Source organism: Diospyros lotus, chromosome 6 (genome assembly GCF_014633365.1).
Source record: "Diospyros lotus cultivar Yz01 chromosome 6, ASM1463336v1, whole genome shotgun sequence".
Lineage (NCBI taxonomy): Eukaryota > Viridiplantae > Streptophyta > Magnoliopsida > Ericales > Ebenaceae > Diospyros > Diospyros lotus.
The window spans coordinates 1,519,040-1,541,579 of record NC_068343.1 but is presented as its reverse complement, the minus strand read 5'-3'; the positions used below and the strand labels follow the sequence as shown (position 1 = coordinate 1,541,579).

Genomic DNA, 22,540 nt, shown 5'->3' with positions numbered 1-22,540 from the left:
AGATAAAATTAAAACTACAATTTTACAATATTTAAAATTTTTAAATATGCGTGATGGACCATTTATATTATTCTTAAAAATTCAAGAAATATAAAGTTAAGAGATATTTTTATTATTTTTCAAATATTAATATTTTTTTTATATTTTTATCAAACAACAAAAATATTAAGTGTAATTTATAATTTATCCTTTTACATTTTTATAATTACCAAAAAATATTATTCAAAATTATTTGTATTTATAAATTATAATGGATTAAACATGAATAAGATGCCAGAAAATTTTTGGGTATTTTTATATTATATATTATGTAATACATTATTTATATTATATAAAATATATCGGACACTGAGCCATGGAATGGAACTGGCTGCCGTGGCAAGAGGAGAGGACATCAGCATATCCAGTTCATCTCAAGGCCACTTACAGGACACCAGAGAGAAGAAGCCATTGCCTCAAATCCAAATCCAAATCCAAATCCAAAGCCATCTCCATCTCCGGCGACGATGAAGTCGTCGATTTACTTCTCCCAGCTATCCCTAATCTTCCTTCGCTCAAAACCCCTCTCCTTAAGGCCAAGTCTCTCTCTTCCCCTCCGCTCGAGACCCAAGCTCCCATCCAAATTATTCTCAATCCAACCCTTCTCCACCACCTTAACCCAATACCCACTTCAATACGACCTGATCGTCTCTCGCCCAGCTCAGTCTTCTTCACCTACCCAACGCCGCCGCCGCCCCCGAGAACCTCCACTCGCTCAGTCCCAACCTGCCGAGTCGCCCGACTCGGAATCCGGCACCGAGTTGGGTTTCGACGATTGGGTCGACAGGAAACTGACGTCGCCGCCTTCCGAGACCGAGTCACTTCGGCCTGTGTTGGATAAGTCGAAGCGGAAGTACTATAACAAGAGGCGGAGGAGAATGTACGGGTCGGATTCAGAGGATGAGGCTAGGCGTCGCGATGATGACGGGTTTGTTGAGTTGAAGCCCGAAGTGGTTGAGTTTCGGACGCTGCATAAGAGGGAGGAGGAGTTGTATTTCTACGATACGTTTGCTTACCCGTGGGAGAAGGAGAAGCATTATAGGATGGTGTATCAGTTGGAGAAGAAGTACTTTCCTGATCAGTGCTTCGACAAGGCGTTTCTTGAACCCGGCGAGTCGAAAAAGAGAGTGGTTGAGAAGGGAGAAATTAAAGAGAAGGGGCTAGTTTTCTTTGAGGATGAAGAGAAGGGCAAGGATGAGAGTGAGAGAGACAAAGGGTTGGTGAAGGATGTGAAGATAGATGTTTCCGAGAAGAAAGTGGAAGAGTTCTTTAAGTGTTTGACGAAAGTCCCCAATAAGGACGATGTTGCCAATGCTGAGCCTTTTATTTCGACAAGGAGTATTGGGCTACCCCCAAGATGGGATAGCCCTTGTGGAACTGTTGTCCTAGTGAATAAACCTAAAGGTTAGTGAATTTTGGCTTTGTTCTGTTGTCAATTTAATCCCTTTGGAGGTTAATAGGTATGCACGGATTTCTCGGTTTTTTTAGGGGTGACATTCGGTCGGTTTGATTATCAATTCGACCGAAATGTTGAAACCGAATAAGGTGAAATTGTGTAAAAAATCCAATTGAACCAACCAAAGAAACCAAAAACCAAAATACCTGAACCAACCCCAAAAAAAACCGAAAAGTTGTGAGTGAAATTTTTAATTACCTGAGCAAATTTTTCCAGTTGCTCAAGTAAATAATAAAGTTATGTGAGTAATCTTAGATGTTACTCGATTATTCTTGAGATTGTAGTGAGTAATTCAATTATTACTTGACTAGTGAGCAATGTTAATTGATTAATTTTCAGAAGAGAGAGTGAGTTAATTTCTGAACTATTATTACTCAAGTAATGAGTAATGTTAGTCAACTAATACATGAAATTACATGAGTAATTACTGCATCATACTCGATTAAGAAGTAACATTAGTCTGTAGAATTATTATCCAAATTCCAAGAATATTCATGTCAAATCACTAAGAACAAAATAAACAATAAACAGAAGCGTACCTGTATCCATTATGATGATTGATCAAAACGGGTCTTTTGATCTTCCAATTAATTCGTAGTTTCTTAAAATTTCTCTGTTGATGGGGATGCAGAGAGATCAAAACTACTTAATCAATTGGGGACCATAACCCCTTTATATAGCAGTTAACAACTTCTAATATTTCTAAATTGGCCCTCATCAATTTAGAAATATAACTTATGTCTCTACACATTAATTCCATGATAGTTTAATACCCAATAGTCCAAAAATAAACTTTATAAATCACTTTTAATTGGCTAAACCTTAAGATAGCATTACACATTTCACAATACATTTGTGGCCCTATATATTGAATAATTTATTTTCAACAATCTCCCACTGAGCCACATATGTAACTTTACAAATGTGCACAACTTTATGAGCTCCAAAATTTTTGCTATCACTATTAAGGGTATTTTCGAACAATCTCGTCCATTAATTATATTTATATAGGATCAAAGTGATCTTCGTCACATTTAGCGTGACTAAATTCATCAATGGTCACGTATACCAATACAACCAAATGACATAGATTAATCATGGATGTGTAGATGGAAATTACATGTGATGTGATCCAAACATGTCTATTTCCAACTGGTCCTACCTTATTCCTTAGTGAGATCAATACTGAATATAATATATCAGAGTGAAATGAACCGAATACTTTATTTCTGTACAAAAAATATTCAAATACAAGAATGTCTTTATAAACAAACATAAAACAACGAGAATACAAACTCTCACTAAAACATGATATCTTCACACAATACAACACCCATATGAATAGTGTGCTCATGAAAGACCTTAGGTGATAATCCCTTGGTAAGCGGATCCGCAATCATGGAGTTTGTCCTAATGTGTTCTATGCAAATCTGTTCACTCTGCACTCTTTCCTTCACAACTAGGAACTTTATGTCAATATGCTTAGACTTAGATGAGCTCCTATTGTTATTGGAATACAGAACTGCTAATTTATTATCACAATATAACTTAAATGGTTTTTCTATACCATCCAAAATGCGCAGTTTAGTGACAAAATGTCGCAGTCATATTCCGTGGTTAGATGCCTCATAACACGCCACGAATTCTGCCTCCATGGTGGAAGATGCTACGAGTGTCTGCTTGGCACTCCTCCAACTAGCAGATAAATGTAGCCTAAAGTGGATCTTCTACTATCTTGGCATCCGGCAAAATCGGAGTCGGAATACCCTAAGATCTCCAATTGATCCGATCTCCTATATGTGAGCATGTAATATTTTGTTCTCTGCAAGTATCGCATAGCCCGTTTTGCTGCTTTCCAATGATCCATGCCAGGGTTGTTTAAATATCTGTCTAACATGCCAACAATGAATGTTATATCCGGACGTGTACAAACTTGAGCATACATTAGACTCCCGACAGCTGACGCATAGGGAATCTTCTACATCTCCTTAACTTCAAGTTGATTCTTAGGGCACTGACTGAGACTAAATTTGTCTCCCTTAGCGACAAGGGTGTCACCTGGCTTACAATTCTGCATGCCAAATCTTTTAAGCACCTTATTGATGTAGCTTTTTTGTGATAATCCAAGAATATACCAAGAACGATCTCGGTGTATCTGAATCCCTAACACAAAAAAGGCATCACCAAGATCTCTCATCTCAAAATTCTTTGATAGATATCTCTTGATTTCATGCAACAAGCCTATATCATTAGTGGCAAGCAATATGTCATCAACATACAAAACCAAGAAAATATGTTTACTCTCACTGAATTTTTGATACATACACTCATCCATAGCATTAACCTCAAAACCAAACGAGATAATGACTTGATGAAATTTGTGATACCATTGACGGGAAGCTTGTTTGAGCCTATAGATGGATTTCTTTAATTTGCAAACCATATTCTTTGGGTCTCCTGACACAGTTTTCTAGTTGCACCATATAGATCGTTTCATCAATGTCGCCATTGAGAAACGCCGTCTTAACATCCATCTGATGTAACTCAAGATCAAAATGTGCAATAAGCGCCATAATAGCCCTAAAAGAGTCTTTTGTAGAAATCGGAGAGAAAGTCTCTTTGTAGTCAATGCCCTCCTTTTGGGTAAAGCCTTTAGTTACAAGACGAGCCTTATATCTTTCCACATTACCTTTTGAATTCCTCTTGGTTTTAAATATCCATTTACAACCAATGGGTTTCGCACCTATTGGTAATGGGACAAGATCCCAAACTTTATTGTCTTGCATAAACTTGTACTCCTCATTCATGGCATCAATTCACTTTTGAGAGTTAGAATCCTGCATGGCTTGATGGACATTAATTGGATCATCATCCACCATTCCAATAACTTCCTCACGTTCTTGAAGAAATACTATATAATCGTCTGGGATTGCACGTCTTCTTTCTCTAGTGGATCTCCTTAGTTCTTGAGGTTGTTGAGTTTGTTCTTCAGGAATAATTACTTCATTCTGAATGGGAGGTTGTTCAACATTGTCTTGTTGAGATTCCTGATTTCTTTCTTAATCAATGACAGGTATAGAAGCCTGTACATTATCAAAAATAATAGTAGGAATTGAAACCGATTCCTCCTCAAAGACAATGTCTCTAACCTTATTTCTCCCACCAAACTCAATATCCTCAAAAAATGTTACAGTTCCCATTTCAAAAATTGACCTAAGTGTGGGATCATAAAATTTGTAGCCCCTAGATCGCTCAGAATAACCAATAAAGTAGCTGCTCACTGTTTTGGAGTCCAATTTCTTTTCATGTGACCCATAAGGTCTTGCCTCAGCTGGACATCCCCAAATGTGAAAATGCTTTAAACTAGACTTTTTGTCTGTCCAAAGCTCATAAGGTGTTTTGGCAACTGCTTTAGTTGGAACTCTATTTAGAATATAAGCTGTAGTCTTTAGTGCTTCTCCCCAGAGTGATTTTGGTAAGGTAGAATGACTAATCATACTCCTCACCATATCCTTAAGAGTTTTGTTTCGTCTTTCAGCTACACCATTCATGCTAGGAGATCCTGGCATAGTGTATTGTGGGACGATTCCACATTCCTCTAGGAATTTAGTAAATGGTCCTGGACGTTGTTCGCCTGAACCGTCATATCTGCCATAGTACTCACCACCACGGTCAGATCTGACGATTTTAATCCTTTTGTTGAGTTGATTCTCAACTTCAGCTTTAAAAGCTTTTAACACATCTAAAGACTGAGATTTCTCATGAATGAGATATAGGTACCCATAACGTAAGTAATCGTCTATGAATGAGATAAAATATTGTTGACCATTCCAAGAACCCGTAGGGAATGGTCCACAAATATCTGTATGAATCAATTCTAAGACGTCTGAAGTTCTGTTGGCACCTAATCTCTTAATTTTGGTCTGTTTTCCCTTGATGCAATCAATGCAGACATCAAAGTCTGTGAAGTCAAGGGAATCCAAAATGCCATCAGACACAAGTCTCTCAATTCTAGCTTTTGAGATATGACCTAATCGCTTGTGCCATAATGACGCTGAATTTTCTTTGTTTAATTTGCGTTTAGTACCCCGAGATTTCACGTGCAAGGTTTCATGATATGACGCAACAGTATCAAGCAAATATAGGTTATCATATGCACATAATAAACTAGTACCAATAACATTTGAATTTAATGAAAGACTAAACTGATTGTTTCCAAAAGAACAATAATATCCAGATTTGTCCAATAAAGAAACAGAAACCAAATTTCGTCTAAAAGATGGTACAACAAAAGTGTCTTTCAAATCCAAATAATAACCAGTTGCTAATAATAACCTAAAAGTGCCTATTACATCAATTTCCACCGATTTTCCATCACCAGCAAATATGTATCTTTCACCATCAGTTGGCTTTCGGTAGCTCAGGCAATCCTGCATAGAAACACTTATGTGAGTAGTAGCACCAGAATCTAACCACCAAGTGTTTTTAGGTACTGAAGCTAAATTAACCTCAGAACAGACCAAATTTAGAATTGTACCTTTCTTTGCACGCCAAGCGTGATATTTGGCACAATCCTTCTTCACATGTCCATGCTTATTGCAAAAGAAACAACCCTTATTGTCTTGTTGTTGTTTCTTCTGTGCTGGACCCATAGGAGCAATTTCATATCCTTTCTTTCTTTTCTTGCCCTTATCTTTAGAGGTACTAGCCAAGTGAGCACTTTCAGTTCTATCATACTTCAATCTTTCTTCCTCTTGCACACAATAGGAAATGAGCTCATTTAGAGACCATTTCTCCTTCTAGCAGTTGTAACTGACCTTAAATTGATTGAAGTGTGCAGGAAGCGGGATTAATACCAAATGCACAAGCAAGTCATCAGACAGCTCAAGCTTTAATCCCTTAAGTTTTGAAGCAATGTGAGACATTTCCATGATGTACTCCCTTATGTTATCTTTGCCTGTATATTTCATTGAAATCAAGCATTGCAAAAGCGTGCTTGTTTCAGCCTTATCGTTTTTCGCAAAACGCCTCTCAATTTCGGCAAGGAACTCCTTAGCATTAGTTATCCCTTCGAACGCTGCACCTCTAAAGGCTTCCAGAATGCCGTGCTTAATGATCATAAGACTCATGCGATTTGAGCGGTCCCACTTCTCAAAGTTCCTCCTATCATGAAGTGAACTTTCATCCGTAAGAGGAGCGGGTTGCTCAATCTTGAGCACAAGGTCTAGATCCATGCAGCCTAGAACAATCAAATTGTTCTCTTTCCAATCCTTGAAGTTTGTCCCATTCAGCATGGGAATTGAATTTATATTGGCAGATATTGTAGTAGCAGACACATTAGCTGTATAGAGAACAAAATAACCAAATAAAAACATGCTCAATTAATATCCATAATAAATCAATCAATAAATTCAAATAATGGTGAGCCCCATCTCAAGATACCTAACGTAACATTAATATCAAGTCTTTGGATAGTAATATTAATTGTAAGTGGTACTCTTGGTGTAGTAATCAAACACTGATAATAACTACATATCAAACAATAAATCTTCCTTTGGGCCAATTTATTGGTCACATGTATAAACCGAACAATTATCACGCATTTATTACCACAGGTGCACATGAAATTATGTTAAATATTTACCTTCCTTTGAGTCGATAAATATTCACACAAATTACATCCACACAACTGTTTATATCTTAAAACAAATTAATTTCCACAAGAAACACTGATAATAACTACATATCAAACAATAAATCTTCCTTTGGGCCGATTTATTGGTCACATGTATAAACCGAACAATTATCACGCATTTATTACCACAGATGCACATGAAATTATGTTAAATATTTACCTTCCTTTGGATCGATAAATATTCACACAAGTTACATCCACACAACTGTTTATATCTTAAAATAAATTAATATCCACAAGAGATGTCACTTTGGCGACATGTTATTTCAATTAATTTATTTTAATATATATATAAGCAAGCCAATATCTGAATTTACAAATGCACCAAATTCCAAAGTGGTGCCACTAAGACTGGAAATGCATGCGCCACTAAGACTGGAATTGCATGCCAATATTAATTTATTGTTATATTTTTCTTCTACAGGAAAAATAATAGAAAAACGAATTAAAAACTGTTCTGAATTTAATTAATTAAATAATTAATTGATAAATTGGAGTTTTGGGCCATGTCTGAAAACCCTAGGGGATGAACCCCTAGGGATGGAGGCAGCGGTTAGGCCGCCCCTCTGCCACGACACCGCGGCCTGGAGGCCGTGGCCATGTCTTTTCCTTAATGCTGCGGCCAGTGGCCACAGCTTTTAATTTATTGAATGCAGCGGTCATTTGGCCGCTGCCATCTTGATGCCGTGGCCACTGGCCACGGCTTTGATTTTCTTGATGCCGCAGCCAGATGGCCGCGGCTGTTCCTTATTGGTGTAGTCTTTTATTGCGCCGCAACTGAATGTAAAAACTTTATTTTAAAAAATCGAATCCATGAAAAAACTCAAATTTCATAACGTGAAAAGTAAATCATGGATAAAAACAATACGATTCTTAATGATTTAACATGAAACCGCTCTAATACCACTTGTAGAATTATTATCCAAATTTCAAGAATATTCATGTCAAATCACTAAGAACAAAATAAACAATAAACGGAAGCGTACCTGTATCCATTATGATGATTGATCAAAACGGGTCTTTTGATCTTTCAATTGATTCGTAGTTTCTTAGAATTTCTCTATTAATGGGGATGCAGAGAGATCAAAACTACTTAATCAATTGGGGACCATAACCCCTTTATATAGCAGTTAACAACTTCTAATATTTCTGAATTGGCCTCTCATCAATTTAGAAATATAACTTATGTCTCTACACATTAATTCCATGATAGTTTAATACCCAATAGCCCAAAAATAAACTTTATAAATCACTTTTAATTGGCTAAACCTTAAGATAGCATTACACATTTCACAATACATTTGTGGCCCTATATATTGAATAATTTATTTTCAACATAGTCAAGTAATCAAAATTTTACTCAAGTTATCGGTAGGTTCGGTTTTTTTGATTTTTTTTAATACGAAAATCAAACTGAACTGAATTAATCGAAATTGCCAAACTTGAAAACCAAACTGAATTAAACCTTATCTTGAACCAAACCGAACCAGCAATTTCGGTTGGTTCAATTTGGTTATTTTGGTTAAATTGAAATTTTGTTCACCCCTAGTTTTCATTGTGCTATACTTCTGCCGGAGTGACAAATATAATTGCTGGAATTTGCAGTTAGATGTTACTGGCTCAACTGTATGAGGTATATTATGAAAACACGGAAACTTATGTAACAAAAAACCAATGGATCATACAAATGAGCAAATAGAAGATATGCATGCTCAAGGTCTATTAGTTTTGGTAATTTTGCTGTATGGTCTGAACAGTGATGTTGCATTATTTCCCGGCCCAGACCCTTTTTCTCTTTTGTGGAACTACTCTAAATATGTTAAACTCCTGTGATTGGGATATATTGATGCTGAGTTTTTTACATTGTGTTTTCTTTGGGAAAGAATAGAATTATGGTAATTTCTTTTTTATGTATTCTTGAAGATAATTATATAATACCATGGTATAGGATGGACGTCATTTACAGTTTGTGGAAAGTTGCGGAGAATTGTCAAGGAGAAAAAGGTGACTGTGCTTTACTCGATCTGGGTTTGAGGCCTCCATATTTACTACTGAGATGTTTGTCTTACTAACTTATTTTTCTGTTATAGGTAGGCCATGCTGGAACCCTTGATCCTATGGCAACTGGCCTACTGATTGTATGTGTTGGTAAAGCTACAAAGCTGGTTGACAGGTGAAATCAATTGTATCTCTAGTATTCGGGAGCCCTTTAGAAAGTTTCTGGTGCTTTCTTAAGGATTCTAAATACTTGTTTTGCAGATATCAAGGCATGATTAAAGGCTACAGTGGAGTCTTCCGTTTAGGGGAGGCTACCTCAACTTGGGATGCTGATTCACCGGTGTGTTTGTGATTAAGATAAAATCCTTTCATTACTTCTTGTACTGATGCTATTTTCCTTTTTACTAATCTGAAACTGGCAAACTTGAACATCCATTCTGCTCTACATAAAGATAATGTTGGTTAATATGTGTTTGTATGTGTACACATGTAGGTGAAACAGGAAAAAGGGGAAGCTAAAGTTCTCAAATAATTTTGCTTGACTTGAGATATAAATGAACTTCTAGTATGAAATACCTAGCAAAAAAAAAAACTTCTAATATAAAACTACTTGGGACTGGAATTATTCATATAGCATGTTAGTCACAAAATAGCGTGCCAAATTTCCAGTCTGATTATGATTCTCAATTAAATGATTGAGATTATAAATATGATTAATGCACTGTAGTCATTCACAGTTTTCAGTTATATGTAAATGCAATGTGAGGAGTTCATTAGTAAAATGTCTTGGAGACATGTTTGTGAGATGTCTAGCACCTTGACCTTGACAAAAAAAAAAAAAAAAGTAATGGTCCGGACATGCTTCAATGGAGTTTGATAAATTATTTCAAAATGGAATCCACTAAAACAAGGTTTTATGTTGACATGTGAATGAACTGAGATGAAGACTAAATATAGTGTCTTTATCTTCCAGCTTTGTCTGGCTCAGTTCACCCAGTCTTTTCTATATTTGGTCATTACAAGTTCTTTGTCAATCTGTTAGGGTGAGAATTTCTTTTTGTTGCATTTTGAGATTGCTGCCCTGTGGCACTTGTGTTAATCAATTTTCGAGTCAAGTTAATCATTCTTTCATTCAGGTTATACAACGTGAACCATGGGAACACATCAAAGATGAAGACATAAAGAAAATTGCTGCATCATTTTGTGGGGAGATATGGCAAGTCCCTCCAATGTTTTCTGCTATCAAAGTAAGATTTCCTACTCTATTTTTGTTGTGGACTTAGATGGAAATAGAACAGAGGAGTTAAGCTTGAATGGCTTTTGTTAGTCCAGATGAGTTTTGTCATAGAGTTTGCTCATAATTTGGTAGGGTTCCTTGTGCCGAAAATCAGAAATGATAGTCATATCATTTTTATTTTCAAGGGGCTTATTGTACTAGTTTATTGGTCAGTTTGGTTCAAATTGCTACCAGGCTCAATAAACTGAACTCACCATATCAGTTCTCTAATATTTTATTGAGCACCAGTTCATGAGTCTATTGCGCCAAATGGGGTTGGTTCAGTTCAACCCTTGGTTCTAAAATATATTTTTTTTTATTTTGTTAACCTTTTGGATTGAGCTCCTTAGTTTATGTATATGCAATCCAGTAACCAGTTTTGGCCCACAGGGTAGTTGACCCAACATGACCATGAGGGCATTGTCCCTTCTTTGTTCTCCTTCATCCTCATTGGTCCTTCATTCGTAGTGGTGACTTTATTGTTAGAAAATTGACCTTGCCTTTAGACTAAAAAGCTCTCTTTTGCATCCCCTAGACAAAGGAAACCATGCCTTCTTGCAAGATTTGTTTGAAATAATGCTAGGAAAAATGTTGGTGTTGCCCCATCTAATATCTTCTTGCAAGAGATCTTTGCCGTTAAATTATTTCACCACTAGTTTTGTTATATGTTGTTAGAGATAAATCACATATAGACCTAATAGCAAAATGGTTGATTATTGCTTGTAAAGATAAGATATTTCATTTTTCCCCTCTGATTCCTTGGATTTATCTGGATTTATCTGTGACAATGTCACAATAGTTAGTTTTTAAACAGCATTGCTTGGTTTTATGATGGGGAATCAATTTCTTTGCTTTTTGATAGGTTGGGGGTGAGAGGATGTATGAAAAAGCGAGGAGGGGAGAAAGCATTGAACTTTCACCCAGGCGGATATCAATTTTCCAATTTGATATTGAGCGAAGTTTGGATGACAGGTTGTCTGAATCTCAGATGGAAGCTTTTGTATATCTAATTTATCATATTTATGTTGTCATGCTCCAATTATGGGTTATTTTATATATAGTCTCTGCAACTTTGAATTCTCATGATTTATTTTCTGTCCTTTTTTTTTTCTGGATGGTTGGAAAGTTTCCATGTGACAAATACTAAGTAGATTGAGAGTGCTTCCAATGACAAATAAAGCTGAACTTTTGATAACAAGTGATAGTTGGAGCTCTTGTATAATGCTGTTTGCTAAATTCATCTTATGTTTTGTCCTACCTGTTTGCAGACAAAATTTGATTTTCCGGGTTATATGCTCAAAGGGAACATATATTCGATCTCTCTGTGCAGATTTTGGGAAGGCTTTGGGCAGGTCACTAATAATCTGAATATTCTTCTGCCTTTACTTCTTACTTATAATGGACACCTTTCCTGTGTAGCATTAATTTTTAATGTTTGTTCTTGGTTCTTCTTTTTTGGGTCTAGGTCTTATTTGTTTTATCTTTCTTAACATTGGGTCCCTGTTATAAGCAATTGACATGTTTCATTGATTATGCCACTTAAAATGGTTTTCAAACAGAAAGATGCAATGGCCCCTGACATTAAGATCTAGTCACATGATAAGTTACATTAACTATTTGCCTTTCCCATGACCCCAACATTATGATCTTTAACTAGCCATCTCCAGAATCTCTTTTCCTAGCATAATGATAGAAATTCCTCACAATTCACAAGCAAGAGTAATCATATTTGATTAATATCTGTGGTGCAGCTATTTTCTCCAGTCTTTGCTTTAGTTTGGCCTGACCATGACTGAATGTTTTACTTGCAGTTGTGCTTATCTAACAGCATTAAGAAGAGACTCAATTGGTAAGTTCTGGTGGTGATCCAATCTTTCATATTTTGCTTTTTTGTCTTCATTATATTATTTATGGTAGAGATCTTATAATTTAAAATTTTATATGCTAATTGAATTTGGATCTTGTACTTTCCTGAAAAGAGGGTAAACAATCTCAGGAAATTTTGGACAATCAGGAATGTGCAAAAAAGGCTGCTGCTTTTTTTTTTTTTTTTTTCTTTTTGTGCATGAAAATTCATGAAAAAACATGGGACCTTGATTCCAATGGAACAACTCCACTATATCAAAAAATGAGTACCAAAATAAATTGCCCACCCTAGCCAAGTCGTATGATCGTATAATCCTTGATGCCTTGAACTTTTGAGCAAATCTTCTAGTGCCATCTTCAGTCTATGTGGGGATGCTTTTACCATGATTTCTTTAGTAGACTCTATATACTTCAATGACTAGATGCTCAGATGTTGCTGAGACTTGAACTCCAACTTTTAAGCGGTTTGAAAACTCAGGTGGCCAAGAATGAATCATGGTGCACCTTGAACTTGGAAGCCCTCAAGGGAAGAATGGACACACCAGAATGCTACTTGAAGAGCCTCGATTCTTTTGTAATAGCTCTGAATGTATCCTTGGGGGTATCCCAAAGATGTGTCTTGTATTATCTGCGAGAAAGTGTTGCCAACCCTAAGATTCTTTGCCTCGTATATGAGAATTTCAGAACATGAGAGCAAGTTAAACATTTACTCAATATGGACTCTACCCGTTGCTTCTTTAAAACGAGCATAATAGCTAGATCCATTAAAGCACCTGAGCTAACTTTAGGGTTGAACTGAATATTGCTTATTAAAAAATAAAATAGGACTGAATAATATATGTACTAGACTACTAGTTTGGATATAGTCCATAATGGAAATGTATGTGATGAGAAATGGTACAACTCTATTGTTCTGCTGAAAATATGAGGGTGTCAAGACTTAGATGCTTCCATAGGCTTGATAGTAGGTAAAATAAATAAAACATATATATGGCATAACATCATTGTTCTTGGAAGTGTGGTCCATCATGGTGCTAGTTCAAATTCGGATAACATTCTGCTAGCTTTTACAGCAACATGATGTTGGTGTTGCAACATGCTCATAACTGGATGCAATTTTTCTGGTCGCAGGGCCATATTCGGCAGATGATGCCTGGGATTTCAAAGAGTTAGAGGAAGCAATTACTAAAGGTTACATATAATATTCATTTGCCATTGCCTCAACTTCAGAAGCTTTGAGGAAGCATAATGATCTTTTTTGCTCTCTCACCTTCAACCTTTATAACTAAGAGGATTATTTCTACTTGCAATATCTAACTGCTGCCTAATTTGAGCGCAAAACTTTCAATCATATTCATCTAGTCACTGTACCCTGTGTGTACATCCAAGAGAAGAATTTTACCATATGCATGCAAAATTGGTCGCATGGTGGCCCAGAAGAGTTCCATAAGATGCCTTTGGTTGAGAGATCAAACATACAGTTTTCTGACTACCCATTACTATCTGATACTTTTGAGCATTGGTCTCGCCGCATCCCCCGGATACTATATCTCCTGCAACTCTCTAGTCTGGATTATATTTTCAGAGAGAAAGGGATTAGCATACAAAAGTTAACATCCATTATGGAGTTAATGTAGCATTGAGAGAAGTTTGCCTCAGTTGCCCAGATACAGGTTAGTGTGCTGCAAGTTCTATTTTCCTGCAAACCTATGAACCCATTTGGTTATATAGTTTTTGGGTTTATATAGAAAATAAGTGAAACTAAATGTTTGCAGCCGTGAATGTTCTTGCAGACAAGATGATGATTTCATTCTGCGGTAGGTGCCGAGTGTTCTCTTTTTCAATCTGTCTTTTCTCGCCCAAGACTTGCAACTGGAAGATAAAAGTACCCAACTGGCTATGAGAATACGATTCTCCTTTGTAACAAGTAGAAGGTATCTATTTTTATGCTCCTTGTTAAAAAGCAGGAAATTATTGCCGGTTGGTTTATGTGATATTTTGTGTCGTTGATTAATTGATTTTAATCAGTTTTTTGCAATTTAGTGGATGATTTTAGAATTTGTCATCAAAACACCTTTTTTGCTAGCTGACACTTTCTTCTGAATATGATTTGGTAGTTATGACTTGTAAAATAAAAGAGAGACGTTTGCAAAAAAGAATATGAAAAAGTTTCTTATCTACTACTAACTCAGAATTGGTCTCATATCTACTTTTCAAAGCTGCCACTCTAAAGCAAGCAGCCAAATAAGGAGGGAACAGAACTAGGGCCCTGGCAGAGATCAGAGCAGCAAATTAGTTGTTCGGACTGTCCGTTTGGGCAGAGGCCTAAGAGGAGACGGTGGTATTGGGCGGATCGATTCCCATCGCCTCGAAATAGACCCTCTCTGCGACATTCATCCTGTCCTGAAACATTGTCCATTCTCTTCTACACCTCTCCCTTACCTGAGAACAAAAATAGAAGAGCAGAATTTCGCAAGTGTGTGATTCCAGTACTGAATACGATAGCAGCAGGGAACGAAGAGTAGAGGATAACTATCTGGCCTACATATATTACTACATATATTATCTGCAGTACATAATCATAGTTTTGAGCAATAGAAGAGAAAAGGATTTGGCATGTACCCCTTCCCATGGTGCTTTTCCATTCTCAGCTTGACCCTGTTGAAAGAAGAAATCAGGAGCAACACATAATACTCCACATGCAGTAGACTGTAGTACATCTGGAAAAGGAAATGGTGAAATGAAGGCTCAAATTACCTGGTTCCCGAGTGAAGGAACCGTCTGATGAAGAACCCATTGAGTGTCTACAACTCCAATCCTCTCATGAGCAGGCTGTTCTCAGTAGAACATATGAAAGAATGAAACAAGGGATTTAACGATAGTTATAAGCTGAAAGCAAGCAACGATGAGTGAGAGTCACCTCTACACATGTTCGAAGAGCAAAGTCAAGGCCCCATCCATGAACCAAGTCATTCTGCAATCACAAGATATGGATTTTAAAGCTTTGCAGAGAAAACTGGGGTGGAAGGGGGCAGGCATTATATAGAACACTAACACGATGCTTATACCTGAATCATATGCCAAACACAACGCCATGCATCTCGAGAAAACACAGGTGCCATGATCTCAACAAATCTGTGAATTCAAACCAAAGGTAATTATTTATGTACACCAATCCGTCCAATGCAAACATGATAGGAAAAGCGAAGAGCTCATCATTAATGTTCTATATGTAAACTGGATACATACGCTGCACATGGCGGCAGATGTGGATCACTGCACCAGCCAGGTCTTTCCTCAGTTTCTCTGGAGAAAGGGGCAAAAATTGACAAAATCAGAACAAGGCCTCTTAATGTAACAATGATTTATCTGACGAAAGCAAGACATAAATTCAAGACGGGAACCAAAAGGGTTCCTTTATTCTCACTTGTGAACTTCACGGCCATCCTTCTTTCTGGTCATCTGCCATGTAAAACCACTATTTGGTTCGAGGCCGGGCTGAGAAATATCCAATCCATGCTTCCTCACCAGTTTAAGGTATCTGCATCAATTAGTAACTAAAATAAAATACCACTCCAATTCATTTGCACTAGGATTTGTGGAGAGAAAAGAAAAGAAAGGACAGAAGATGGAAAAATAAAATAAAGAAATAGAAGCAAAATTCGCTTATTTTTTACTGGTTGGGTTAGAAAATGAAATAAAACAAAAAATATACATTTTCTAAGATCATTTTTGCATTTGATTATCCTCAAAATATACATTAATATATGCAAATCAATTTCTCTTTCCCCAAAAAATATTAGCACCAGATATAGCAACAGAAAGTTTCCTCGTTCACAAGGATATGAAATCTTTACTCACTCCTCTGCATCAAAATTCTCCGTCCCAAGGTCCTCATCCCAGATAAATATATAGTCATAAGGTGCCACAATGTCAGGATGTAGAAAACGTTTTGCGTACCACCTAGCATTTTCAGGGAGTTTAATTAATAATTTAATGAAATAAATAAATACAAATTGAAAGCAATCTAAATTAGTGTTTGACAAAACTTCACTCTAACCAATCAGAATAAAGTCATGATTCACAAATAGGTCTAATGGTACTACCATTTAGTTTGCTTCCGAACACTAACGTGGATGGCCTGCTTTGACCACTCAAATTCTTCCCATTCACTTGTCCGACCGTCATAATGAAAAAGTAAAATAGTAAAGTTCTCTGACAACTGTAAAAGCATGTCAAGTAAGAAAAGTATAACAATAGACAATAACAATAACATCAACATACCAAGCATTTTTTCTACGATACGGGGTCAGCTACATGAACCTTGAATTTTCATCCACTTCTATCTATAGTTTTTATCTTCTGTAAAATAAATATTTTTTTTTGGCGTGGGGGGTGATAGTGCAGGGCGAGAAGATCAGTATGGCCTTGTATATATTCAAAACAAAAGTTGAGATCAGCCTGACCTTTTTTACTGCTGCATCTATATTCTTTTTCAGTTCATATCCAACGGTAAAGGTCATAAGATACTTTGGTTTCACCAGCAAGTCCTGCAAGTATAAACTTCACAAACTAATCAAGTTGTTTGATTTGATGGACATGATATAATAATCATAACAGGAACTCCAGCCGTCAACATTATTGCCATGGAAGAGCAAATTTCTGGCAGCTGTTTGTACAATAAACAACAAAAATCTAACAAGCAAGGCTTTGGCATTTCTCATCAATGTTACCTTAACATGAAGGTCATGCATCCTAGGACATTGGTCTCTGTAAATTCCTTTTCTCTGTATCTGGTATCTTACAGAATATTTTGGCTTTCAATATTACTGAAATGAAAGGACTAGGAGGACATATATCCTAAGCCATTATGCATCAGCACCATCTAGACACTCAGATCAAATATTCATCTTTGTTAGCACGTGCTGCCTAGAGATATATCAAAGAGCTAGTTTATGACTAGCACATACTTGTGCAGTAATATAATGGAAAGTGGAAATGTATCATATGCAATATACGCCTAGAGATGAAAAAATCAGGGGCCAAATAAGCCTAAAATGTTAGGGCTATGGTACAAGGCACACACCTCGCTTGGCAAACCCCACAATCTGCGGAGATAGAGATCTGACTCAGATTCAACAAAACCAGGTGCAAGCCTCTCTGCACCTCGAGGATTTGTTGGTACCCAAATCTGCAGGGTAATCACAAGGTCAGTAATTAATATCATTAGCCACGTTATAGGAAACCTAGAATCTAACAAAATTTTAAAATATAACATAAAATGGACTGTAGCTGGTAATAGAAAAGCAATCCAGAAATTCATAATCTATCAATTCCGGTCGCCCCTCAATCATGCCTAATCAGAAGGCAGAACAGGTTGCATGGCATGAATTCAGCAAATGCAATGTCTCAACTCAATTCAACAAACAAAGCTCCTTCTACTGTGCTTGGGCGAGCAATGCCAACACTACTCATCACTATACTTGACCAAGGGTACAAAACATACGACTAGGATATTACCAGTAGAATATATCCAGCACAATGTTGAAATATAAATCAGATAAATTATGAGTATACAGTATCCAGTTCTTGGACTTCCAACAAAGCAGAGCTAGCCCCAAACCCACCACCGAATGGCAGATATTTGGCAAAGCTAGTTAAAAACTCACTGAGCCAAGCTTCAATAAAATTCCAAGTTATCTATATCAATGTGCTTGGGGTAAATTAAGCTCATTCCTAAAAAGTCCACCTGAGTGCTTCATATGGGTTTTTTGGGAAACTGAAGGTACATGGATAACACTAGGTTCTGCTCCCTTGCATTAGAACTCCCCCCCCCCCGCGCCTCTCTCTCTCTAAAACAACATATAAAAGCACATACTTCATATGATGGCATCAAATAAGCACATACGCACATATTGATATATGTCTAAAGTGATATCTAAAGTAAGACCACTAGTCACTAGAGATGGTGGATATAACATGATATTTAGAGCCATTAGTAACTACATAGCACAATAGAAACCAGTTTTCAAGCTTCTGAGCGATCAACTATGTAGAAGAGTAGATCCAATTACATGACAAAAGATTGCCATAGCTTCAAAGAGAAATAAATCCTAAATTTGACTTTTACAGTCTCTCTTCAGCAAAAATGATATAAATCTACATTTATATACATATAGTTGCTTAATATACTTGTCCTGGCTACAGCAAAGTGAGCTATTTGAAGGTGTTTGACAGAGAAGTCCCATTTTTGGAAGATGCCACACTTGGGATAACCTTGTTACAGACGAGGCTAGTCTTAGCTTACTTGGCCGCACAATTTGACAGGATATGCATTCAACTAACAAGAAATTCACACATTTTCAAGAACTTTGTCTTGTGGAAGACCACATTATGCCACCTCCCTATTGCAGCCTCAATAAGACAACTATAATAACCCATTGAAGAAGCTGTTTGTGTGTGTGCGCGCGCGCGCGTGTGAGAGAGAGAGAGAGATGACACAAGATGAGCTGAATGGCACAACTGAAGATGAGAAATGATAAAAGTCTAAATCTTAGAAAAGCAATGATTATATTCCTTCCTACATTTCTTAACTTCCTTCTTAGCAAAGTTATGCCTTCAATAATTTCATTCATACTTCCTATAGCCTCAAAGAATGTCCCCATATGATTCCACCTTCCAATTGATGAACCTAGAACAAACATTTTTCATTTAATTATGGATAAAGAGGTTAAGCCTTGGCAACAACAGTGACACCGTTGCTTTGTCAATGGAAGGTCACAGGTTTAAGTTGAAGCAAGGGTAAGACTGCAAATAAAAAAATGACCCTCCCCCAACTCATGCAACGTGGGGAGCCTAGTTACTAGGGAACAACAACACCCCCCCCACCCCTTCTCCCCCAATCCCCCGCTCTCTTCATCATGGAGAAAACATGACAACTAGGGGATAAAGCATTGTAGCAATATGGTCCATCAATTCCACTGGAAAAATCTCCCCTTTCTCGCCTTTCCTTGCAGGAGGTTGCAACTAAAATCATGAGATTGAAGACACATAAATAAAACAGGTTAAGGAAATACTTTCACTGCATTGGTCTCATTCTTATATCAGTGATCTATAAGACATATACCCTAACCAAATTACTGCAAAAAGGGTACCTTTGTGTTGTTGTTTTTGTGACTTCGGTTTTTGTTGGCTTTGTTCAGCTTCAGAGAAGACCATACGTTCAGTAGTGCTTGGGTTGACAGATCTGAATACTTGTCCTCAAGGTACGCAAGATCAATGGAGGGTAAAATGCTGGATGGTAAATTCATCTGCAAAACTTCAACAGAAATGGATTAGTTCATATGCTCTTTATGGACAATTAAACATAGGACCACATTGATTAAATATACTATCAAATAAGTTTGGTGGAGAAAATATATACAGTACCTTAGTTAATGACAGCGCTGGAAAAGATGCTCCCAAAAAGAAGCCAAAAATTACACCAGCAAGAGTCATTATAACAATCCTCATTTTTTCATTTGCTTTTCTAGTGTTTACACTGCACCCACAAATTAAATCAATTCCCTTTAAACAAAATGTAATCTTCAGCAACAATAAATCTCATGAATTTATAAAGGCTTCAATTAAAACAAAAATGTTGAGTTCTGAACCTGCGTGGAGGCATTTTAAGTCACAGTCTCGCTCGATACAGAAGGTGAAAACTGGCAAGCGAAAGTAGTGTGTCTGACAATGCTAATCATATCCCAGTTCGAAGTGCTTTGAGGAAGAGGAAGAAGACAGCCATATGGTAACAGTAATCCCTCTGGAACAGGAACGCATAAAAGAAATACATGAATTACATTGAAGTCATGCTTTCCAGGTTATATATCCGGAAAAATGTACAGGAAAACCAAACGGATGAAGTCCGACAAAATTTACACGTTTACGCGATATATAAATGTACATAACATTCCGATTACAACTATCTCAATAGAGAAGACCTATGAACTCTGTTCCTCATTTCGTGCTCGTGCATTCAAACGTTCAAATTCCCAATCCAATTAACAGAAACGGACAAGCAGGAAAAATTAAAGACTAGAAAGATTGGCGTACATTGAATGTCTAGAAACCCTGGGATACGACTAGGAGTCTGCAAATGCGGCGATTTGTAACTCCAAGTCTCCGAGGATCTGAAGGAGAACGGCGCTAGAAGCTGGCCGCGGAACGTCCGACGCCTCGTTTCGTCTTCCGGTTGATATGAGTTCTGTAACTGAAGAGCGAAACCAAACCAAACCAAACACGGCGGCAGCGAGGAGCGAACACGATCAAATGGAAGAGTCTCCGAAGAAGAGGAATCGAATTCCTCTCTATTTTCTCGGGGAATTTTCTCGGGAATCCAGGACCAGGGTGAGGTGGAGAAGAAAACTGTTCGCCGCTGTTTCTTTGGTGTGTCGAGAGACACAGAGCGTGATAAATGGTGTGACGCCCGGGTCAATAAAACGTGGGGGCTCTGCCGTCCACGTGGACAGAGGGATGGCTCGTGTTGGAGGAACGGTCCGAGTGATTTATACGGGAGCATTCCCTTCCCTGTCTCAAGTCTCAACCTTTCTTTTCTGAAAATTCAAATGACTCTGCTCTGATTGGGCGTTGGCGCTGATTCGGCTTTTGGCATTTGAACCGCTTTCATTTGGAATTATTTACATAATCTGGTGGATTTGTTGGCCATGACGCATCAACTTTCACTTTTTAAAGCCATTTGTCGAGATGTTTTCTTTAAATTTTAATATCCAAATCCACATTTTTCTCTTTTTATTTTTATATTTTTTATGTAATTACTCTAATTTTTTATTATTTTAATTACAATTCAAAATTTTTAATATTTTAATTATACCATTGAATTTATATTTTTAAATCAAATTAACCTATGTATTTTTATGCATAAAAAAAGATAAAGTAATGATAAAGCACCATTGTACTATATTAAAGTCAAACTATAAAATTGAATAAAAAATATAAATTTATGGATGTAATTAAAATGATAAAAATATCGAATTATCATACAAACACACAAAAAATTAAAATATAAGAATTAAATTGACTAAAAAATACAGATTTAGAAATATAATTGAAATAACAAAAAATTTGAATAATCACATGAATAAAACGTGAAAATACAATGACAAAAATATAAATTTTGCTAATTTTAATTTATAAGATAAGAGGCTTTTGTAAAAATAAATCTATAAATTGATTGTTATGTAAACAATGTTACTATTTAATATTAAAATTTTATATTAATGAAAACATAAATATTTTTCATAAAATATTAGTTATTTTTTAAAAATTATAAGCAATTTAAAAATTAAAAGTGGTTATAATTTTTTGAAAATTATATAATAATACAATTTTTTTTACATAATAAAAAGTGTTAGTTTTTTAAAAACTACAAACATTTTTTATACATAATAAAAGTGTTTATAATTTTTGAAAAGTAGTTAATAATTTATGAAGAAATATTATTAATCATTTTAAGGAATATGTTTAATTTTATGAGTGTCAAAAGTTAGTGTATTGTTATTATTAAAACTAATGGTGAACCCGTGTGATACACAAGATAATTTAATTTAAAAATAAATAAATAAATTATTTTAAATAATTTTAACATAATTGATAATTATAATTTTTTTAATCTTCAATTATTTATCAAAAGTTAAGTTTAATTAATTATTCGTTATTCAATATGCTAATAGAGAACACTATTAATTCAATGTACTGCCATTCAATGTGCTAAAGAACAATTAACATATTAAGTAGATCACTCAACAAAATACTTAAAAAAATATTTATTTATTATATTATATTTTTTATTTATAAATAAATATTATAAAATCTATAATATATTCACTCAAGATCGTTCGTTATTTTTTATTTATTATATTATAATTATAAATATAAATTAAAATTCTTAAATATGAGTAAGAATAAGTTTTTCTAATAATAATAAAATTTTAAAAATAAGAATTTTGATTTATTCCATAGTCTTAAAAATGTGATAACTTAAATATTAATTAGTATTGAAAAATCCTAGCATTTGACAATTTTAAATAATTTTTTATGAATTTGTTAAGATATCACATTTTTAATACTATAATATAATTATTAAAGTAATTAATAATTAATTAATCACTATCTTTGATTTAATACAAGTTTTTAAAGGAAAAAATTCACC

General features: G+C 35.8%; 2 protein-coding genes across 2 annotated transcripts; one reads left to right on the top strand and one right to left on the bottom strand.

Moving 5' to 3' along the window:
* The first annotated feature begins 378 nt into the window (after window positions 1-378).
* On the top strand, window positions 379-14,390 carry LOC127803998 (uncharacterized). Its single transcript, XM_052340694.1, has 10 exons — window positions 379-1,443; window positions 9,139-9,194; window positions 9,281-9,363; window positions 9,450-9,528; window positions 10,325-10,435; window positions 11,327-11,436; window positions 11,733-11,816; window positions 12,276-12,313; window positions 13,462-14,003; window positions 14,124-14,390. The coding sequence occupies exons 1-9, from the start codon at window positions 507-509 to the stop codon at window positions 13,530-13,532; spliced, it is 1,569 nt and encodes a 522-aa protein (XP_052196654.1). The 5' UTR covers window positions 379-506; the 3' UTR covers window positions 13,533-14,003; window positions 14,124-14,390.
* An 85-nt stretch (window positions 14,391-14,475) lies between these two features.
* LOC127804000 (uncharacterized) lies at window positions 14,476-20,791 on the bottom strand. Its single transcript, XM_052340696.1, has 15 exons — window positions 20,425-20,791; window positions 19,983-20,134; window positions 19,759-19,870; window positions 19,485-19,640; window positions 17,417-17,521; window positions 16,797-16,880; window positions 16,437-16,552; window positions 16,192-16,293; window positions 15,758-15,871; window positions 15,580-15,636; window positions 15,399-15,465; window positions 15,251-15,304; window positions 15,088-15,162; window positions 14,953-14,988; window positions 14,476-14,772 (listed from the first exon to the last, which is right to left on the bottom strand). The coding sequence occupies exons 2-15, from the start codon at window positions 19,994-19,996 to the stop codon at window positions 14,656-14,658; spliced, it is 1,209 nt and encodes a 402-aa protein (XP_052196656.1). The 5' UTR covers window positions 19,997-20,134; window positions 20,425-20,791; the 3' UTR covers window positions 14,476-14,655.
* Between the last annotated feature and the right edge of the window lie 1,749 nt (window positions 20,792-22,540).